Source organism: Mixophyes fleayi, chromosome 10, assembly GCF_038048845.1.
Source record: "Mixophyes fleayi isolate aMixFle1 chromosome 10, aMixFle1.hap1, whole genome shotgun sequence".
In the NCBI taxonomy this organism is placed as follows: domain Eukaryota; kingdom Metazoa; phylum Chordata; class Amphibia; order Anura; family Limnodynastidae; genus Mixophyes; species Mixophyes fleayi.
The window spans coordinates 61589790-61610544 of NC_134411.1; the positions used below are offsets into that span (position 1 = coordinate 61589790).

At 44.8% G+C, this 20755-nt stretch overlaps 1 protein-coding gene across 2 annotated transcripts in view; it reads left to right on the forward strand.

The window, feature by feature from the left end:
- Nucleotides 1-20755, forward strand: part of LPCAT2 (lysophosphatidylcholine acyltransferase 2) — a 209346-nt gene that overhangs the window by 137640 nt on the left and 50951 nt on the right. For both annotated transcript variants that reach the window (XM_075188834.1, XM_075188835.1), the window contains 4 exons: nucleotides 986-1040; nucleotides 1174-1256; nucleotides 4226-4351; nucleotides 11446-11599. In XM_075188834.1, the coding sequence (XP_075044935.1) occupies nucleotides 986-1040; nucleotides 1174-1256; nucleotides 4226-4351; nucleotides 11446-11599 (418 nt within the window). The remainder of the gene's footprint in view (nucleotides 1-985; nucleotides 1041-1173; nucleotides 1257-4225; nucleotides 4352-11445; nucleotides 11600-20755) is intronic.

The window sequence follows — 20755 nt, forward strand, 5'->3', positions numbered from 1 at the left end:
CTGAAAGTGAACTGGCAAAGCTATCCTCCCAATATGCTTGGAAGAGAGACCTAGGCCTGGTATTAGACAAGAATCAGTGGCATCTAGTCTTCCAAAATGCCTACCGAATGTCAAAGTGTTTGAATCACTCAGAGACGTATTTCAAACTACTTCACAGACTCTGTTTAACCCCAGATAGGCTCCACAAGATGTGGCCGGCACAGTCCAAGGCCTGTTGGCAGAATTGTGAAGCGATAGGTAACATTCTACACATTTTCTGGAGCTGCTCAACTCCAGAAAATGCTTAACTCCAATATTCTGTGGTCTGCAGTGTATAATATGGTATCCCAGGTTATCAAGACTTCAGTTCCCTACAGTCTAGAGGTGGCACTTTTACAACTCTATTCACCACAGTTATCCTCTGGAGACCTATATGTAGTTGGTCACAAATTTATAGCAACTAGGGAGGTGATCACCCAAGCATGGAGAACCTCTGCTCTCCCAGATGCTAAGGTAATATCTAAAGTTCAGTTAAGCTGTGATATGGAAACACTAGGTGTCCCATATTCTCCTTCTGCTACCTCACCCATATGATGTGGTTCGTCTGGAATGATTATATATCTAAGAATCCTATCCCTCAAGATACCCCAAACACATTACTGTCCTCTTTTCAATAACTCCCCAACTCAAGGGAGTGTGCTACAAACTTGTAAATTGTGACTGTGATTTCTAATTGTATACCGTAAATTGTAGTGTACTACTACCTTTGTCACCTCACCCTTCCCCCTCTTCAACCCCTCTTTCCCTCATTTTAATATTTTATTTTATTTTATACCATATAAATTTTAAACTTCAATAAAAACTATTATTGAAAAAAATATGTAAAAGGATAATCAAATATGTATTTCTTTACTAAAGCTGTCTTCACATTTACATATATTTATATGAAATGCCAGCAAAATATTCTTAGAATTCTGATTTTCAGATTTGTATTTGCCATTTTTAGGGCACAACTTCTACTTATGACTGTATGTCAAGTCTGCACCAATGTGGAAGTAGAGGTAAGGAATTTCTACATTAGTTATTTCAATGCAGAAATATTATGGCAAAAAAAGATGCAAAATGTTTGCAGTATGCTCTCTAGAATGAAGATTTTAATACTGGCATTTAATTTGAATATCTTTTACCCTCTAGTTTCTCCCTGTTTATGTTCCTTCTGAAGATGAAAAGAAAGATTATTTTCTTTATGCAAGCAATGTTCGGAATATCATGGCACAGTATGTACAATAAATAATATTGCCCATTGATTTAACAAATTCAATTTCTAATTTTATTTTTATGAGAGAAGGAAATATGTTATATCTTTATCTGTAGTACTCAGTGTCGGACTGGGGCATGAAGGGCCCACTGGGGAATGCAACACTAGGGGCCCACCAAAGGGGGTGTGGTCAGCTATCATAGAGGCGGAACCAGACACTAGAGCTAGCACCTTCGTGTAGTGAAACTACAAGCCCCAGCATGCTTTGCCAATATATAGCAGCTTATTGCTGTAAGGATATGCTGGGACTTGTAGTTTCACAACACCTGGAGTACCACAAGTTAGCCAAGCCTGCACTAGACTCAGAACATTTGACAGACTGTCCTACCTGTTGTTGTCACTTTTACCACCTGTGGCTGCTTGCTTCTTTAGTTGCGGCTTGTCTGGATTCAGGAATGTTGAGGGCCCTATTTGGAAAAAATAATGGGTACATTTAGAAATGCCAACCATCCCTGCCATTAAATCAACAGCACCCACATTCAATTATAGACCCAAACCACCTCAGCATTAAAGGTCCCATCACCCCCTCCCTATAGTGTTCTCTGTGCAGCCCCCCCTCACTAGAGTTTAGTATAGTCAGCCCCCCTATAGTTTAGTATAGATAGGCAGCCCCCCTATGCCACATAGTAGTGCCCCCAAAACAATGCTATGCCACACGGTAGTGCCCACAATGTTACGCCACGCAAGTGATTCATATTATGCCTGCAATAGTCCTCTCAATTCACACACATTTTATATATATATATATATATATATATATATATATATATATATATATATATATATATATATTGAGAACAGATGTAATGGGAGACCCCATATACTTTTTACGATGAGCGCTACCTTAGTACTTTCTGGTAAAAATAAGAAGAGGGTGATGCTGCCACTATTCCCAGGGGGTAGAGTTTCCTGACAGTACTCAAAAAAATGAAAATTTACAGGGGGGAAGTGGGACACACAAGGATACAAACATACGCACCTATTTGGACTGTAATGTGTATCTAATACTGGGTGTGTGTAATGATCAACAAAGCGAAATTAATATCAAAACCAATACTAATAACATTGTAATCCAGTGTTATCAAGATAAAAAATTGTAATACATAAATGATTTTTTAGCACAAACAATATAAACAACTGGTTAAAGTATACTTACCCAAAAGTTGATTGATGCATCCTCTCTGATCTTCTCCCTTCAACGGCACGGGAACATCAGCTGACAGGGTGAGTGGGCGGGTCACATGATCGCAGCTGCGATCGCATGTGAAAGGTGAAAGATGACTGGCTGTCAGTGACAGCCAGTCATCCGCAGCAACGGGGACGCCGGAGAGGAATGCGAGCACCCTGGTGTGAACAACGGGCCTCCAGGTAAGCTCCGCCCACATCCAAAAGGGGGTGTGGCCGTAAGGTAGCCGGGCCTACCGGTAATTTTACCGGTAGTCCTGTGGGCCAGTCCGACGCTGGTAGTACTGGAATACCACATTTTGTGGACGCATGCAGATGCATAAGAATTTGAATTGGTGTTGCACACAATATCACAAAATGTAACTATTTTAAAGTCCCCATCCCCATTCCCCAATTTAGTGTTTTTGCCACCTTGCTCTGTATTCTGTGTCCTTCCATTACATGTACTACTCCACAATCCAGTTGCTACAGAAGGCCAACTGCTCCAATTTTTAGACCAACCTAAACCCAACAGTCAAAAGTAGCACTCTGAAGACTCATAAGCTTCATGGAGTATGCCTCTTCCCTAATAATATAACAACAAAGCTAGTCTTAAACTCCATACTCAAAATAGTGAATTCTTCGTTCTGTGCCAGAGCAAGATAAGATATGGTGTGCTCTACACATAAAGCTTGAAATAGATCTTGGATAGATACAAATATTCATTCTCTTTAATCGTAATACAATTTCACTTTAAAGATTAACTACAGCTATCGGCAGCAAAGTTTCAGATCTATCAAGTCTCCCAGATTTTAAATTTGACAGTGAGCTCAGGTTGATTGTATATATACTGTATATCAAGGAATGCTGAATGAGTCACTGTACGAAATATAATGTTATGATCAGCAACAGAGTTATTGACTATCAATGTTTTAATGCAACAATGACCTTTCCTCCAACTACATTGAAGAATGGTGTATTTTAAAAAAAACAAAACCAGAAAATGCGGTCTTCTGCGATGGGTGTTGTGTACAATGGGGTCTGTATAATTTAGCTGTTAGTGTGCTATGTGCAATATACATTGAAACTAGTTTGTGAAATATGACTGTCAGTGAGGCATGGAAAGTTGCTGCTGGTGAATCAGTCTTTGGGGTATATTTACTAAACTACGGATTTGAAACTGTACAGTGCTTTACAAAGCCAGAATAGTTAGTCTAATTTATTAACAGAAGATTCTTTTATTAGCGATTCCATAATTAGTTTATTTGAACTAAGACCTTAAAATGGAAATAATTCTCAAACATGAAAAACATATATTATGGGGTAAATTTACTAAACTGCAGATTTGAAAAAGTGGAGATGTTGCCTATAGCAACCAATCAGAATCTAGCTATCATTTATTTAGTACATTCTACAAAATGACAGCTAGAATCTGATTGGTTGCAATAGACAGCATCTCCACTTTTTGAAACCCGCAGTTTAGTAAATATACCTCTTTGTGTAATGGGCTCCACAGTGATATCTGCACAAGGCCCCATTTTGTCTATATCCAGCCCTGATCCTCAACTGGTTAGGATTATTTTTGCAGGGGAAGAATAGGGTGAACGGAGTGTGCTGAGACAGCTGCAGCTGACACAAAAAAGTGATCAGTCAAAGAGAAAAGCTTCACTGATAACAATTTGTCATATATTTTTGGCTATGTTGATTTTTATTATTTGGATCTTCTAGCGTAATCTTTGTCTGTGTGTAATTTATATTTTACAGGGCTCTAGGAGCGCCAATCACTGATCATACATATGAAGACTGCAGACTAATGTTAACAGCTAGAGAGCTAACTTTACCCATGGAGGCCGGTCTTGTGGAGTTCACAAAAATTAGCAGGAAGTTAAAGTGAGATACTTTTAATTTTACTTTTTGCCAATAATTTGCACGGTTCAAATATTTAAACCAAGATCCAAAGCAGAGTTTAAAGATTGCATTGTATTTTAATGTTAGTTATATACAGGGCTGTCATCAGAAATTGTGGGGGCCATTTTATGCAGAGGTGTAGCGTGGAGCAATGACATCCAGAGCAACAATATGCCCCCCATGCCCTTTACATGTCCATCATACCTCCTCACATGCCCCACAGAACTCCCCCCACCCTATAACACAGAGAGAGAGAGAGCCTGGTCTTTTCATGAACACAGAACAGAGGAAGAGAGAGATATCCTGCATATTGACTGTGGGAAAGGGTTTAATAGCATTAGCACCAGCCCAGAGACTGCCTTTGTACAGGGGAAGTATGCTGGTGAACACCCTAGGCCTGATTTGTCAAAGCACACATCTGCCGATATTGTGCTCAAATCAGTATGCTCATGCCCAGAACTGGAAAATACCTCCGTAGATGCAAACCTTTTTCGCTGCATCATCAAACGCAAAGGACACTTAATACAGCCTACAATTTCTGGGCGTGATCAGGGAAGGGGCGTTTTGCTCAAGTCAAGTTACAGTAGGGGCGTGCTAAACTCAAGCACACGCAGCCACATCCGAATCTTGTGTAGTAGAGCATTGCAGATCTGCTTCCAATTTCAACAGCACACGTATCTTGAGATCCGTACTTTGATTAATTTGGTAGTACACAAAGTCGAAATACATGCGTATAATACTACATGCCGGTTGCACTCAGAATGTGTGTCTTGATGAATCAGGCCCCCTGTTTCTGCTACAGTGGGCATTTTCAAAATAGCCTAAACATACCCCACATAACATTAATACCTACCCCATCTAAAATAAATAACAACCACCCTTAACAATAATATCCTATATATTATAACACCCCCTTCCCACACACATAATATTAAACACCCGATGTCACTTACCTATCTGTCAAATTAGATGGAACCAGCCATCAGGAAATCCAGCAAAGGGTGGCCCAGCCTCTTTAGGACAGGTCTTCACTACATCTTTAAACCTGGGGCCCAAACAGATTATTAAAAAAACAACAACAAAAAATGCTGGCCTAAAACAGCGGGCCCCCTGGTCGGTCCAGATACCATTCACTGGTACCTCCCGTATCCTCCTGATAGCGGCCCTGGTTATACATATAGGGTTTTTTTCTGGTCTCAAAAGGATTTCAGACATAAGGGCTCATTGTGCATCATTATGTATTCACTTTTTTCATAATTCTACTGCCTCACTGTCAGGCCGTAGGCCTAGGGATACTGGAGAGGAGTAAACACTAACTGGTATTAGCGCAACTGGTCTAACAGACGCGGAGTCTAACGTGCCCCTGGTGTTCACCAGGGACCCCTGCAAGGAGGTTTGGACTTTTCTGCACAGGGCACGCAGGTCGCGGTCCTATTAGCCAGTCACCAGTGTAGTGTAGAAAGGTCAGACGGTTCCGGGTCACAGCAATCAAGAATATCAGGTACAGAGGGTAATCCAAAGGAATAGTCGCAGAGCCGAAGTCACAGTACAGAATGGGTCACACAGAAGAGTAGAATGGTCGCCAAGCCGGGGTCACAACAGGTAATCAGGAAGCAGGATACTTAGGAGTATGGAGAATAAGGAAGCCAGGAACACTGGTGGTGAACCTGTTACTCTGGCACCCTAATGGCGCCAGAGACAGGTTTAAATAATGGTCATGATGCACTGATTGGCGGAGAGGAGGAGGCGGTGATTGGAGAAGGCAGTGGTGTCCCGTTGCCTAGCAACGGAGCGAAGGGCAGGGCGCATGCGCCTGAAAATACGGAGGAAGCCGGAAGCTGCCGCCGGGAGGCCAGACGTCCGTTCCCCGTCTGACAGGAGATCAGCGGGGACGGCGTCTGACAGTACCCCCTCCTCTCCTCCCTCTCTGAGAAGGATTAGCTCTCTTCAGGAACTTAGCAAGGAGACGAGGAGCAATGTACCAGATACTGAGGTTTGCGTTGGAAGAAACGTCTCTTCCGGATCCTCTCAACCTCGAATTCATCACCTAAAGATGTCTTGACAGGTGGAGGGAGAACAGGTTCTTTGAAGAATTCGTTGAGAATTAGAGGTTTCAGCAAGGAAATATGAAATGTGTTATGGATTTTGAGGGACGGAGGTAATGAAAGCTTGTAAGAAACAGGGTTGATGATTTGTGATATGGCAAAGGGACCAATCAACTTAGGGGCCAATTTCATGGATGGAACTTGAAGTCGAAGGTTGCGAGTAGACAACCAAACACGGTCTCCCACCTTCAGGACTGGAGAATCTCTCCTATGACGATCAGCCACTCTCTTCTGTCTTTGTACTGAAGTAGAAAGTGCTGTTTTAGTCTGAGACCAAATTTGAGAAAAGTCATGGATGAGAGTGTCGGCCACCGGAACTACAGAAGATGGAGCCTCGGATAAGAAAGGAGGAGTGGGATGTCTGCCATAGATAATGAAGAATGGTGAACGACCTGAGGAGGAATGTAGAAGTTTGTTGTGGGCGAATTCGGCCTAATACAGAAGCTCACTCCACGACGTTTGATGATCAGAGGCAAAGCACCGCAGAAAACACTCTAAGTCCTTATTTACTCGTTCTGTTTGTCCATTTGTCTGAGGGTGGTATCCGGAGGAGAATTTGAGACTGACTCCAATCTTAGTACAAAAGGCTCTCCAGAACCTAGCGACAAATTGTACACCCCTATCAGAGATGATCTCCTGAGGACATCCATGGAGACGGAAGATATTCTTTAAAAATAGATCTGCGAGTTTAGGAGCTGAAGGGAGACCTTTACAAGGAGTGAAGTGTGACATTTTTGAAAAGCGGTCTACCACGACCCAGATGGTATTGTAGCCGTTGCTCAAAGGGAGATCGGTAATGAAGTCCATTGTGATGCTGGTCCAGGGAGAGTCAGGAATAGGAAGAGGATGAAGAAGACCAGGAGGACTTTGTCTTGGCACTTTATGGCGGGCACAAACCGAACATGCAGATACGAATCTCTGAACATCCGAAGCAAGTTTAGGCCACCAGTAGTATCTGGAAAGGAATTCCTTCGTTCTTTTGTAACCGTCATGACCAGCAAATTTGGACTCGTGTGCCCAACATAGTAATTTAGAGCGGAGATGTGGTTCCACAAATGAACACCCCGGAGGGGGAGAGGTTGCTGAAGAATTGGTAATAGCCACTACTTGTATCGGATTTAGAATCATCTTGTTGTCTGGACAGGGGAGAGCATCTGTATTATCAAAGGAACTGGAAAGTGCATCGGCCTTAGAGTTCTTGGAACCGGGACGGAAAGTCAGGATAAGTTGAAATCTGGAAAAGAAGAGAGACCAGCGAGCCTGACGGGGGTTAAGACATTGTGCCTCCTGGAGGTAAGTAAGATTCTTGTGGTCTGTCATTACCGTGACGGGATGTAAGGCACCCTCCAGCAAGTGGCGCCACTCCTCATGAGCAATCTTGATGGCCAGCAATTCCTTGTCGCCGATTCCATAATTTAGTTCATCCCCGGAAAATTTCTTAGACAGGAATCCACAAGTCTCCAGTGTACCTGAAGAAGATCTCTGGCACAGAACCGCTCCAATTCCTACCGAAGAAGCGTCTACCTCAAGAAAAAACGGTCTCCCCTGGTCAGGCTGTTTGAGTATAGGGGCCGAAAGGAATGCTTCTTTAAGAGTTTTAAAAGCCAGTATAGCCTCGACAGGCCACGGTTTGTTGCAGGCACCTTTGCGGGTTAAAGCTGTGATGGGACAGATGATGGACAAAAAGCCTTTAATAAACTGACGGTAATAGTTGGCAAACCCAATGAAGCGTTGAGTAGCCTTGAAGCCAGTTGGTAATGGCCAGCTGATAATGGCCTCTACTTTTTTTGGATCCATCAGCACACCAGTGCCGGAAACTATGTACGCCAGAAACGGAACTTGTGAACATTCGAAAAGGCATTTCTCCAGTTTACAATATAAGGAATATTTTCTGAGACGAGAAAGAACAGTCTTGACATGAAGACGATGAGAATATATATCAGATGAAAATATTAAAATATCGTCCAGGTAGACAATCACGAACTGATACAGGAGATCCATGAAGATCTCGTTGACAAAATCTTGGAAAACTGCTGGGGCATTGCAAAGTCCAAAAGGCATCACTAAGTACTCATAGTGCCCGTCACGGGTGTTAAATGCCGTTCTCCACTCGTCGCCTTTCCGAATGCGGATCAGGTTGTAGGCCCCTCTGAGATCTAATTTAGAGAAGATCTTGGCTCCTCTGATTCGATCGAACAGTTCTGTAATTAAGGGGAGAGGATAACGATTCTTAATGGTGATGGCATTAAGACGGCGGTAGTCTATGCAAGGTCTTAATGAACCGTCTTTCTTCTTTATGAAAAAGAATCCAGCTCCTGCGGGTGAGGTGGACTTTCTGATAAAGCCTCTTTGAAGGTTGTCTGAGATATATAAGGACATTGCCTTCGTCTCGGGAAGAGCCAGTGGATAGACTCTACCCTTGGGAATGGTTTTGCCGGGAATTAGTTTGATGGGACAATCCCATGCCCGATGTGGCGGAAGACTTTCTGCAGCAGTCTTGCTGAAAACATCAATGAAGTCTAAGTACGGCTCCGGTAGTTTGACCTCGGAGTCCAGAGAGAGACAAGGAAGGCGGTTAGGAGGAAGTACTCTCGAGAGACATTGGTCGAAACATGAAGAACCTCAGGAGGTTACTTGAGCGTGAACCCAATCGAATTGTGGTGAATGTTTTCTGAGCCATGGTAGCCCTAAGATGATGGAGTTAACGGACTGCAGAATGACCAGGAACTGAATCCACTCTTGATGAAGAACCCCTACCTGCAACTGAACTGGTGCGGTGGTGTAGGTGATGGAACCGTTGCTGACACGGTTACCGTCAACTGCAGTAAGAACCAATGGTTGCGGCAACGGAGAGCAGGGTATGTGAAGCTTGGACACCAGAGTGGCGGAGGTGAAGTTCCCTGCAGATCCAGAATCCACAAATGCAGAACATTTTAGGGAAGTATCCGAAAACTTGAGGGTGACAGGCATTAGAAAACTTTTATCTTTTGAAGGAGAGGGAGAATGGAGACAGGAACCTAGAACAACTTCCCTGGTGTTGCCTAGGCGGTGGAGTTTTCCGGCTTCTTTGGACAAGAAGACAACAGATGGCCGGATTCTCTACAGTATAGACACAAACGGTTCTTAATCCTGCGTTCCCTTTCATCCCGAGACAAATGAGAGCGTCCAATTTGCATCGGCTCTTCGGCTGGAAGAACTGGAGATTGTAAACGGGGAGCCAGGCGAACAGTACGGCGACCCTGGATCTTCTCCGTAGAGCGCTCTTGATGGCGACTGTCTACCATGATAGACAGAGAGACCAAATCGTCAAGCTTTGACGGAAGATCTTGGGAAGCCAGAGCGTCCTTGATAGGATCAGACAGACCTTGCCAATAGGTAGCCGTTAGAGCCTCATCATTCCATCCTAATTATGAGGCTAAGGTACGGAACTGAACAGCGTATTGACCTGCTTTAAGGGAGCCTTGACGAAGAGCTAGCAGACTAGATGCAGCCGAAGACACTCGGCCGGGCTCATCAAATAGCTTTCGAAAGTTCTCAATAAAGGTGTCAGAATGGAGGATAGATCCATCTCTCCACTCCCAAAGTGGGGAGGCCCAGGCTAGGGCTTGTCCTGTCAAAAGAGAAATAATATAGGCCACCTTAGCTCTCTCAGATGAGAAATTCTCCGGTGTCAATTCGAATTGGATGGAACACTGATTCAAAAATCCACGGTATCCTTTGGGATTACCGTCATATTTCTCCGGGGTAGGAATCCGTAGAGTTCTAGAGGCGGCAACAGCTCCGGTAGGAGGCACAGAGGCTGGAGCAGGAGCAGGAACAGGGGCTGAGGCTGGAGCCGCTATCTGAGGGATGCTCAAGGAATCCAGGCGAGAAATCACCCCTTGTATACACTGTAGGAGTTGCACTTGGTTGGCCTCTTGCTGTTCTACCCGTACTCCTAAATGGATGAGGAGATCTCGGGCTGAGGGTTCTCCGGTACCGTCAGTCATGGCCAGAGTAAACTGTCAGGCCGTAGGCCTAGGGATACTGGAGAGGAGTAAACACTAACCGGTATTAGCACAACTGGTCTAACAGGTGCGGAGTCTAACGTGCCCCTGGTGTTCACCAGGGACCCCCGCAAGGAGGTTTGGACTTTTCTGCACAGGGCACGCAGGTCGCGGTCCTATTAGCCAGTCACCAGTGTAGTGTAGAAAGGTCAGACGGTTCCGGGTCACAGCCATCAGGAATATCAGGTACAGAGGGTAATCCAAAGGAATAGTCGCCAAGCCGAAGTCACAGTACAGAATGGGTCACACAGAAGAGTAGAATGGTCGCCAAGCCGGGCTCACAACAGGTAATCAGGAAGCAGGATACTCAGGAGTATGGAGAATAAGGAAGCCAGGAACACTGGTGGTGAACCTGTTACTCTGGCACCCTAATGGCGCCAGAGACAGGTTTAAATAATGGTCATGATGCACTGATTGGCGGAGAGGAGGAGGCGGTGATTGGAGAAGGCAGCGGCGTCCCGTTGCCTAGCAACAGAGCGAAGGGCAGGGCGCATGCGCCCGAAAATACAGAGGAAGCCAGAAGCTGCCGCCGGGAGGTCAGACTTCCGTTCCCCGTCTGACAGGAGATCAGCGGGGACGGCGTCTGACACTCAAATTATTCACCACCTTCTGTTCTTATTACTCTGAGAACTGTAGTTTGAATAGTGATTCTGAAAATATTGCTTTAAGGCAGTGTCTGCTATGCTGTAACTGTGACATAAAACTGTTTTGCTGATAGCTACTTGCATGCTCTTACCCATACATGTGCTGAGTTTCTTTGCTGATTAATTAAATGCTTATATAATCAGCATGATTTCTATGCAAACTTTGCATATTTTAGATGCAATATGCAAGATTGGTAAAGGAAAGACAAAAACTTTAGACTACACAATGTAAAAGTTTATCTACCATTTAAATATATACAATACTATCATTTTCATTTCAGCCTGAAATTGGATAACTTTAAGGAACAGCTGGAGGTCTTTGCTTCCATTGCTGACTTGTCAAAAGGAGGAAGAATTGGCCTTGAAGAATTTGCCAGCCACCTTAAGCTGCCAATGTCTGATGTATTAAGAGAGTTGTTTGCATTGTTTGACAGGGTACGTACTCTACAAAATTCCTATATAATATTTCCACAATTAATGTTCACTATTTCTGTTTTTATTGTATTCACACGCATTATTTAATACACAAAAAAATATTCTGCGCTCGACCTAAATAGTGATTGATTGGTTGATTATTATAATTGAGGGGAGCATAAGTCGTGAAGGTTAATGTTTCATAACGTTTATAAAGGTTTATAAAGGTTTTTAGCACCTGTAGTACATAGTGCACTCTTGCGAAGGTTGACGGACGTCTGCGAAGGGACGGTGATCTAACCGCCCAATGTGCTGTGGCGTGCGTTCCACCTTGGAGCACACAGCTGCCGGATATGACAAGAACGGATGTGGAGAGACTGGATGTGACTCGTGATTGGCCGACGCGTTTCGTCACAGAAGTGACTTTTTCAAGGCTGTAGTTGGTATGTATGTGGAGGCGTGTCTTTTATACTCAATGTGACGATGATTGGCAGGTTATCCGGGAGCTGATACGTAGCAGATAAAACATATCTGTGAAACAATGTAATACATTCTTGTACTATGTATGTTACGCATTATTTAAATGATGGCTAAACCAAAAATTCAAATGTATTATGAAGGAAAAAGACACTTTTTAATCTCAATCTGATCTTTCTTGAAAAGTAAAGAGTGATGGAGTATTTTCTATCCCCTTTATCACAAACAGCAAAATGATTGGTGATATCCTAGAGGTTGCTGATGTAGGGCAATAAGCTAAACCATAAGATATCAAGTATGCTTAATATCATTGTTCTGCATGTCCTTGTTATGTGTGTGTGCGCAATTGTTTATGTGAGTTAAGAACAATTATGTTATCTAAAAGCCTGCTACCTTATCATAGAGCTACTGCAATATCCTTGATTGATGCAAGGATAACATAGAGAAGCATTTTATTTTCTTAGAAGATGGGTATAAATCCATTCCATCAGAAAGAGGGATGAGCAAGCCCAGTAATAATTAAAGTAAATTTGCTGATATATAACATATGTTTATAAATGGTTGTAAAACAGCAGCCTTAGGGATCTATTTATCAAGACCTCTCAGTTAAGAAGATTTTTTATAAGTGCTTTTCACTTTATCAATGCTCAGCTCCCCTGTGACAATTGCCAGAGTCTTATTTCCAGGCCAGTATGGTGTAAGTTTGTGTGAGCTGGTTTCATAACTTGATAAGAAGAACTCTTTCCTATTTGCATATATTCTATTGGTTTACAAGTTAGAAACTTAAGATCAGGCTGGTGACATTATTTAAAATTATTTGAAACCAAATGCTTTATGACAGAAGGTTTTATAGTTTGTTTTTTTTTAACTCAAAATTTTATTGCATACAAAAAAAAAAGAACATGAGTGACAATAACCGAGAGCAAAGAGAAGTTTGAGCAGAACAATCAAAATGCATGTATCCAGCAATGTCACTCTCATAACAGAAGTATACATTACAATATAACAAGTTAATGGTGGGCAAGGGAGGGGGGGTAAGGCAGTGGACAATAAAGGGGTGTGGGGTAGGGGAGGGGGAAAAGGACATGGTCGTCTAATGAGATAAGCTAAGAGAGGCGTGCTCTCTCTCTAGAGGGAGCGCTAACAAGTCTGTAAAGTGGCATTTTTAGAGAAGCAATACACTCAATTTTATGTAGGGTCGTGTAAAGGGGAGATTATTTAAAAGAAAGACTGACTACGAGACTCTAGGCATAGATCCAGGGAGCCCACACCTGATGGAATTTGTCTTCTTTGTCCCGTAATGACGAGGTGATCTTTTCCATATTGGCTATAAACTATATATATGAGCTTAAAGAAGAGACGCGAGGAGGCTCCACCCGCTTCCATGATTTAGCTATCAGGCATTTGGCGGCCACCAGCACGTGTGAAGCTAGCTTCGCAGAGTGGGTATCAAGGTCCTGTATGGGATAACAGAGTAAAAAGGTTCTTCCTAATAGGGCATTGGAGAAGGGAGGAGAGAAACCTTGCAACCCTGTCCCAGAAGGAGGAAATGACAGGGCACAACCACCAAATATGTACGAGAGTGCCTCGGTGACCACAGTTTCTCAGCAGTCGGGAGAAGCCGACTGATACATCTTTGCCAGCCTATCAGGTGTAAGATACCACCTATAATATACTTTATATGCATTTTCCTTGATGAGTGTGGAGATGGAACTAGAGGCCACATTCAGTCTAATGGTCTCCCAGCAGTCTTCCTCCGGGGTGGGCCCAGATTCCTCTCCCACTCCCTCTCATGTATATTCCCAGTCTTCACCAATTTCTCTAATAAGAGACTATACAGGGAGGAGATCATACCTCTTCGTAGGGGGGAAGAGAGGCAAAGAGATTCAAATTGGGAGGGGAGGTGGTGCATACTGTCCGACAGAGTGACAGGAGGAAATGCCGAACCTGCAAGTATTGGTAGGAAGGCGGATGAAAGTTACGAACTCTAGAACAGAGAACATCATAGGGGATAGGCCTTCCACGCTCAAGCAGGCTTCCTGCAAATCGAAATCCCACCCTGGTCCACAACCGGGAAAAGGATCAGGACATACCCAGGGGGAAAGGTGGGGTTATACCAAAGGGGTATAATATGTAGAGGGTTAGCAAAGACAGAGAGAAGGATCTTGCAGGTCTCCCAGATCCGGGTAGCAAATTCCAGGGTTGGAAAACGTTTAATTAGAGTCTTCCGAATATCAGAAGGAATTCCCCAAAGGCCAGATAAGCCAGGTATGGAGAGAGAGGCAGCCTCCAAGTCTGCCCAAGAGTGAGATGCAGGGGGAGGAAATGAGGAAACAATTGAGCTAAGCTGGGCTGCCCAATAGTAGGCCTTGAGGTCTGGGAAACCTCTGCCTCCACAAGCCCTGGGTTTTTTGAGTAATGCCAACCGGAGCCTAGGAGACCTGCCCCGCCACACAAATTTAGAAAGGTGTTGTTGCAATATATCTCGGCTAGGGGTAATCCTGTGAAGGCATATTAAGAAATAGGGCCTCAGATTTTGTTATATTGATTTTATACCCGGATAGGCCACCGTATCTCGCGAGGAGGCAGAACAGGTTAGGCAAAGATGTTCTTGGCTGCTGGACCGTGAGGAGTATATTGTCCGCGAATAAGGAGAGCTTACTCTCCAGAGACCCCGTCTCCACCCCTCTTATGTCCAGGGAGGCTCGGATGGTAGCTGCCAAAGGTTCAATGACAGGGCGAAAATTAAAGGGGAAAGTGGGCATCCCTGGCGGGTGCCATTACTGATTGGGACTGGATTAGAAGGAGAGCCATTTACTATGACCTTAGCAGAGGGATGGGAATATAAGGCCTGGACCCCCGACAGGAAGTCCCCGGAGACACCAAAGTGCTTAAGAGTATGGGACATGAACTACCAGGAAATCCTGTCGAAGGCCTTCTCGGCATCTAAGGATAAAATAATGGAGGGAGTTTTCCTGGTATTAAGTATGTGAATAAGGTCAATAGTTCTCCTCGTGTTGTCCCTGGCCTGCCTACCGGGGATAAACCCCACCTGATCATAGTGAACCAGCCCAGGGAGTACCGTGTTTAAGCGATTGGCCAGGATCTTGGCATATAATTTCAGGTCATTGTTTAGCAGGGATATTGGGCGGTAGCTAGCACAATTATGGACATCTTTACCCTCCTTGTGAATCAGGATTATCCGAGCCTCCAAGGATTCCTTGGGCCGAGGATTGCCCTTCAGTATAAATTTAAAAAGGGTGGAGAGGCGAGGGCCAGAAGAGCTGCAAACTTTTTATAGTAAGCTGCAGAAAACCCATCAGGGCCAGGAGCCTTACCCGCTTTCTGAGCCTTAATAACCTGCTCTACCTCCTCAAAGGAAATGGGTTCACTAAGATGATCTGCATCCTCCAGGAATTTATCTATATGCTCCGCCTGATCCCGATGGGCCAAGACGTTGGGTGGTTGAGGAAGGTTATACAATTTTATATAGTAGTTCTGGAATTCCGAACAAATTAATTTTGGATCGTAAACCAGGGCTCCTGAAGAATCCCTAATAGCCATAACCTTGCGAGCCGAAATTTTAGTCCGCAACCGAGTGGCCAAGAGCTTATCCGCCTTATCACCTTTTTCGTAAAAGCGTTGATTCAGCCATTTCAGCTTGTTGGCCACTCGGTAGGAGAGAAGCAGATTGAGCTCACCTCTCACAGAGAGAATCTGTTCAAGTACAGCAGGGTCAAGGTTAGATTTATGTTGTTTCTCCAGCTGCTGGAGAGACGTGGAGAGGCGCATATTTTCAGCTAATCTTGTTTTTTTGGCATTTGCTGCCAAGGCCATTAGGTGTCCTCTGAAATGCCTTATGGGCATTCCAGAGAGTGGAGGGTGAGATATCCGGGGATCGTTTGTTTCAAAATATTCGGATATTAGAGATTTAATGTGGGCTACTGTATTCTGGTTATGGAGGAGGGATTTGTTGAGTCTCCAAGAAAAGGAAGAGGGACGAGAAACTGAGGAGGAGAGGTCTGCCGAAACTGGGGCATGGTCAGACCATGTAATTGAGTGAATATTAGAGTTAGTGAGTTTAGGAGTCAGATCGTGGCTGAGCAGGACCATGTCGATTCGGAAGTAGGTATTATGGACTGAGGAATAAAAGGAATAATCACGGGCCAGAGGGTCAGAAATTCTCCATGTATCGTACAGATTATGCAGTTTCATAAAATCCCGCAAAGCCCTGGAGTTCCTCCCATCCCTCCCGTCGGTAAGAGCAGTTGAGGGAGCGGACCTGTTCAGATCTGCATTGAAATCCTCACCCACTATCAGTTCACCCCTACGGACTTGAGAAAGTATAGTTCCTAGATGTTTAAAAAATTTATGCTGGTCTTGGTTCGGGGCGTGAATATACACTAATGTGCAGGGAAGGTTGTTCAATTTGCCCACTATAATAAGATATCTACCTCCTTTGTCTCTATATGTGTCTGTAAGATCGAAGACAAGATTATGAGAGAAAAGAATTGCCACCCCGCATCTCTTCTTAGCAGCGTCACAAGCATGATAAGTGAGGGAATCTTTTGGACTTAAGTTTCGGGTGTAGGTGTTTAATAAAATGGGTTTCCTGCAAGAATACTAGGTCACCTTCAAGGGCCTGTAATGAGGCATAAAGCTTGCCCCTTTTTTGAGGGGAGTTGAGACCTTTGACATTAAAAGATATCAGGCGGATTTTGGATGGTCATGAGAAAGTTAGGGGAGAGGAATCAGGAAGAGAACGTGTATAGGAAGCCGGAATTCTGACTTGCTAGAGGAATGAATACCAGGGACGACCAGAACTGGGGATACATTGTGGGAGTGTGGGGAGGGTAGGGGTAGGAGGACGGGTGTGGTGCAAAACACTCGTCCAGGGTGCTGGTGGGACAAATGGAGACGTACTCTAGGTACCCGGGGACCAGCTGAGAGCAAACAAGCTCTATGGGGGGTATAGCTAGGGCTTACCAATCGAGGGAGCGACAGGTAGATTGCCGACGGGGGGGGGGGGGAGTGAGTATCCACCTCCAAGTGGGTCTGTGTGGCCAGGAAGTGGGGAGGGGACAGCGGGGAGTTAGGGCACTTCTGAAGCATGGATCCGCATGTTGAAAATATATACAATAACTATGGTACATTGTCTAGCTAAAGGGTGCAATGACAGCAACCAGATTGTAACATATGCCAGTAAGTGCCAGTGTAAACATGAAAAGAAATCCCAGGGAAGGGAAACCAAGGAACAATGAGGTAAAAAACAAAACATACAAACAAGCTCAAAAAATAAAAAGAAAAAACAATCACAGAGCAGCTCCGAATAGACCATAAAATCACAAACAAACAGGCCTGTTAATGATCAAAGAAGATATACAGCCTTTCGAGGCAGATCCATATGGGCATTACGCTGTGGAACTGAAGAGGCAGCGGGCATGAAGACCAACCTGCGAACAGAGAGTGGAGACAAAAGGGCAGACAGAGACAGTTGACCTAAAACAAACAAAAATTACATTGAAAAATAGGCAACATATATACGTCCCAGAGGACAAGTCCCCGTGTATGCTCAACTCTTTGGATAGCCACCAGCTGGAGTAGCCAGTAACAGAACAGGTGCGTCTCTCATTAAACCCTGCTCCCGCAACCCTGTCCCTGATTGAGAGATCTTCCAACCCTAAAAGACAATCAAGGAGTTAATTTAAGGAGTCTTGCGAGGAGTGGAAGATTTCTGGACTGTGGACCATTGGCGTTGTGGTGCTCTTTGAGGTTGTGGAGTTGCGTCCTGATTTCCCGAAGTAGAAGATTGAGAAGCGCCCAAGGAGGACTCCGAAACGAGGCCCAATCACTGGAGAAGAGCCTGAGCATCCGGGAGAGTGCGGGCGGAAATCTGACGTTCCTGATGCCAGAAGAAAAGGTGGAAGGGGAAGCCCCATCGATATCGCACATTATGATCTCGTAGAACTTGTGTTACTGGGGCGAACTCCCGTCGCCTGGCCAGGGTGGTCGGTGACAAGTCCTGGAAAATCTGTATGTTGTGACCTTCATATGTTAGGGTAGGTAATTTTCTGGCCCCACGTAGTACTATCTCTTTGGCAGTGTAGAAATGGAGCCGTTGAATGACATCCCTAGGCTGATTTTGTTCGGTCGATCTGGGCTTTAGGGCTCTATGAGCTCTATCCAATAGCAAGTGGTCCTCTGGGACCTCAGGGGCCAATTGGGAGAAGAGCTTCTTCAGGTATTGGTCCAGATAGGCAGATTCGACCGTTTCTGGGATGCCCTTTAGACGTAGAATTTTCCGCCTAGCCCGATTATCCATATCTTCTTGATGTTCCTGGACGGATGTCAGATCACTTCGAAGGCGTACGATATCCTCTTCCATTCCTGTCTGGGAGGACACCACCGTTTCCAGTCTTTATTCAACTTGGTCAGTGCGAGCACCGATTGAAGCCACCTCCGCGCGTAGTAAGTGAAGGGCAGTCTGCACCTCTGAGTGGAGGGAGGATTTAAGCTCTTTAATTTCTTTAATTAGCGTTAGAAAGTCCCGTCTGGTTATTGGGGAAGTGTCATTCTCCTCTGAGTCAGAATCGGCAGAGGTGTGGGGGGAATCGGTCCTCGACCGATGCGGGGTTGAAGTCGATTGCTTCGGGAAATATTGAGGAAGTCCCTTAGGGTGAGATTTCTTACCTCCCTTAGGCATCGTGGAGGAACACCAAGGACTGGAGTTTTAAACAGGGGTGACGGTATGACCAGGTAGGTTAATAGTGTAAATTACGATGGACGGACTCACATATGAGGGAGGGCTCACATGAATCTGGAAGTGTAAAGCAGTGCAGAAGAAAATTCCCCCCCCCCCGTCAGCATTTAGGGGGTTATAGGGTCATTGAGCACCCCAGGATGCCCGGGAAGGATCCAATAATATGTAGAATATGGAATGGATGGGCCCACAGCAGCCTTTGTAGGAATGGACTGAGATCCTGGTAGTTGTGTGGGACCTTTATGCTTAGGAGTCCAGGGGTGGCAGTATAAGGGACTGACCACAAGAGGGCAGTATTGTAATATGGATGCAGGTAGGATACAGCAGGGGGACCTCAGGGCCTAGACTTGCACTTTAAGGCACCAATATCAGCCCTGCTCCCACAGGACTAGGATGCAGATTTGGAGGCCAGGGTGAATGCAGGCCACGGGTCGCGGATGTCTTGGCGGGGAGCCGGATCAGGCACAGAGGGTCTCCACAGATACCTGCCTGTGCAAGCAAGTACAGAGGGTGGTCTGTGTGAGGGTAGAAGGGAGTTTAAATACCCAAATGTGTCCTTCTGTCCCAGAGCTCACTACTCCTGCGACCTCTCGATATGGCGTCCAAGCCACGCCCCAAGGTTTTATAGTTTTAATGTGTACTTGTAAGCATATCTTTAATTGCTCTTTAGTTTTGAGTACATATTAATGATTACATGGGCATTGTAATTAGCAGATATTAAATGTACTGTTGCCGTTTAAGAAGTTTCTTATCTTTTTTATTATTATTATTCTTAATCTTTATAGGGCGCAACAATTTCCACAGCGCCATACTGAAAACAGACATTGGACCATACAGGGTAATACAGTACAGAACAGTGAACAAAAAATACCAGTACTTCAATAGCTCCAAACATAGCTAGCACAGTGGAGTTGGAGAAGGAAAGGTAAAGAGACAGGAGGGAAGAGGACGCTGCAGGAGGGCGCTGCTTGTAAGAGCTTACATCCTAAAGGGAGGGTAAACAGACAGGAGGCACAATGGGGAGTCGGAGGGGATAATCGCAAGAGGAGCGAGTAGCGGGACAGGGGATGAGAGGGGAGGAGATCAGGCATTGAGAGAAGTGTAGGTGTAAGGGTGGTATATTTTGAGGAACAGGTACATTTTAAGTGCTCGTTTGCAGGTGCTCAAATTAGGCAAGAGTCGGATGGAGCATGGGTGGTGTTGTTAACAGAGATAGAGAGATTAAGATGGGATGAGGATCTGAAAGGGAAGACAATGAGCTCGGTTTTAGCAATGCTAATTTTGAGAAAGCGTGAAGACATCCAAGAGGAGATGGCGGAAAGGCAATCAGATACACGAAAGAGGATGGGAGGGTAGATCAGGAGAAGTGATGTACAGTTGAATGTCATCAGCATAGAGATGATATTGAAGAACGAAAGGGGTGAAAAGATCACCCAGGGATGTAGTGTACAACGAAAAGAGTAGAGGCCCAAGAAACGAGCCCTGAGGAACTCTTACAGGGAGGACAGAGGAGGGGGAGGAGGAAACAGAAATAGATACAGAGAAGGAGCGGTTGGCGAGGTAGGAGGAGAACCAAGAGAGGACAGAGCCAGAGAGGACAAGAGAGGAAACTGTGTGCAACAGGAGGGGTGATCAATGGTTTAGAAGGCTGCAGAGAGATAGAGGAGGATAATCAGGTAGAAGTGACCCTTTGATTTAGCTGCAAAAAGGTTGTAAGCAACTTTGACCAGGGCGGATTCAGTAGAGTGGAGGGGGTGGAAGCTGGATTGGAGAGTTTCCAGGAGGGAGTTGTCAGAGAGGTGCCTAGTGAGGCGGTTGCAGACTATCATCTCAAGTAATTTAGAGGCAAAGGGGAGAAGCGAGATGGGGCGGTAGTTAGCGAGAGAGGTGGGGTCAAGTTTGGGTTTTTTGAGAATGGGAGAGATAAGAGCATGTTTGTC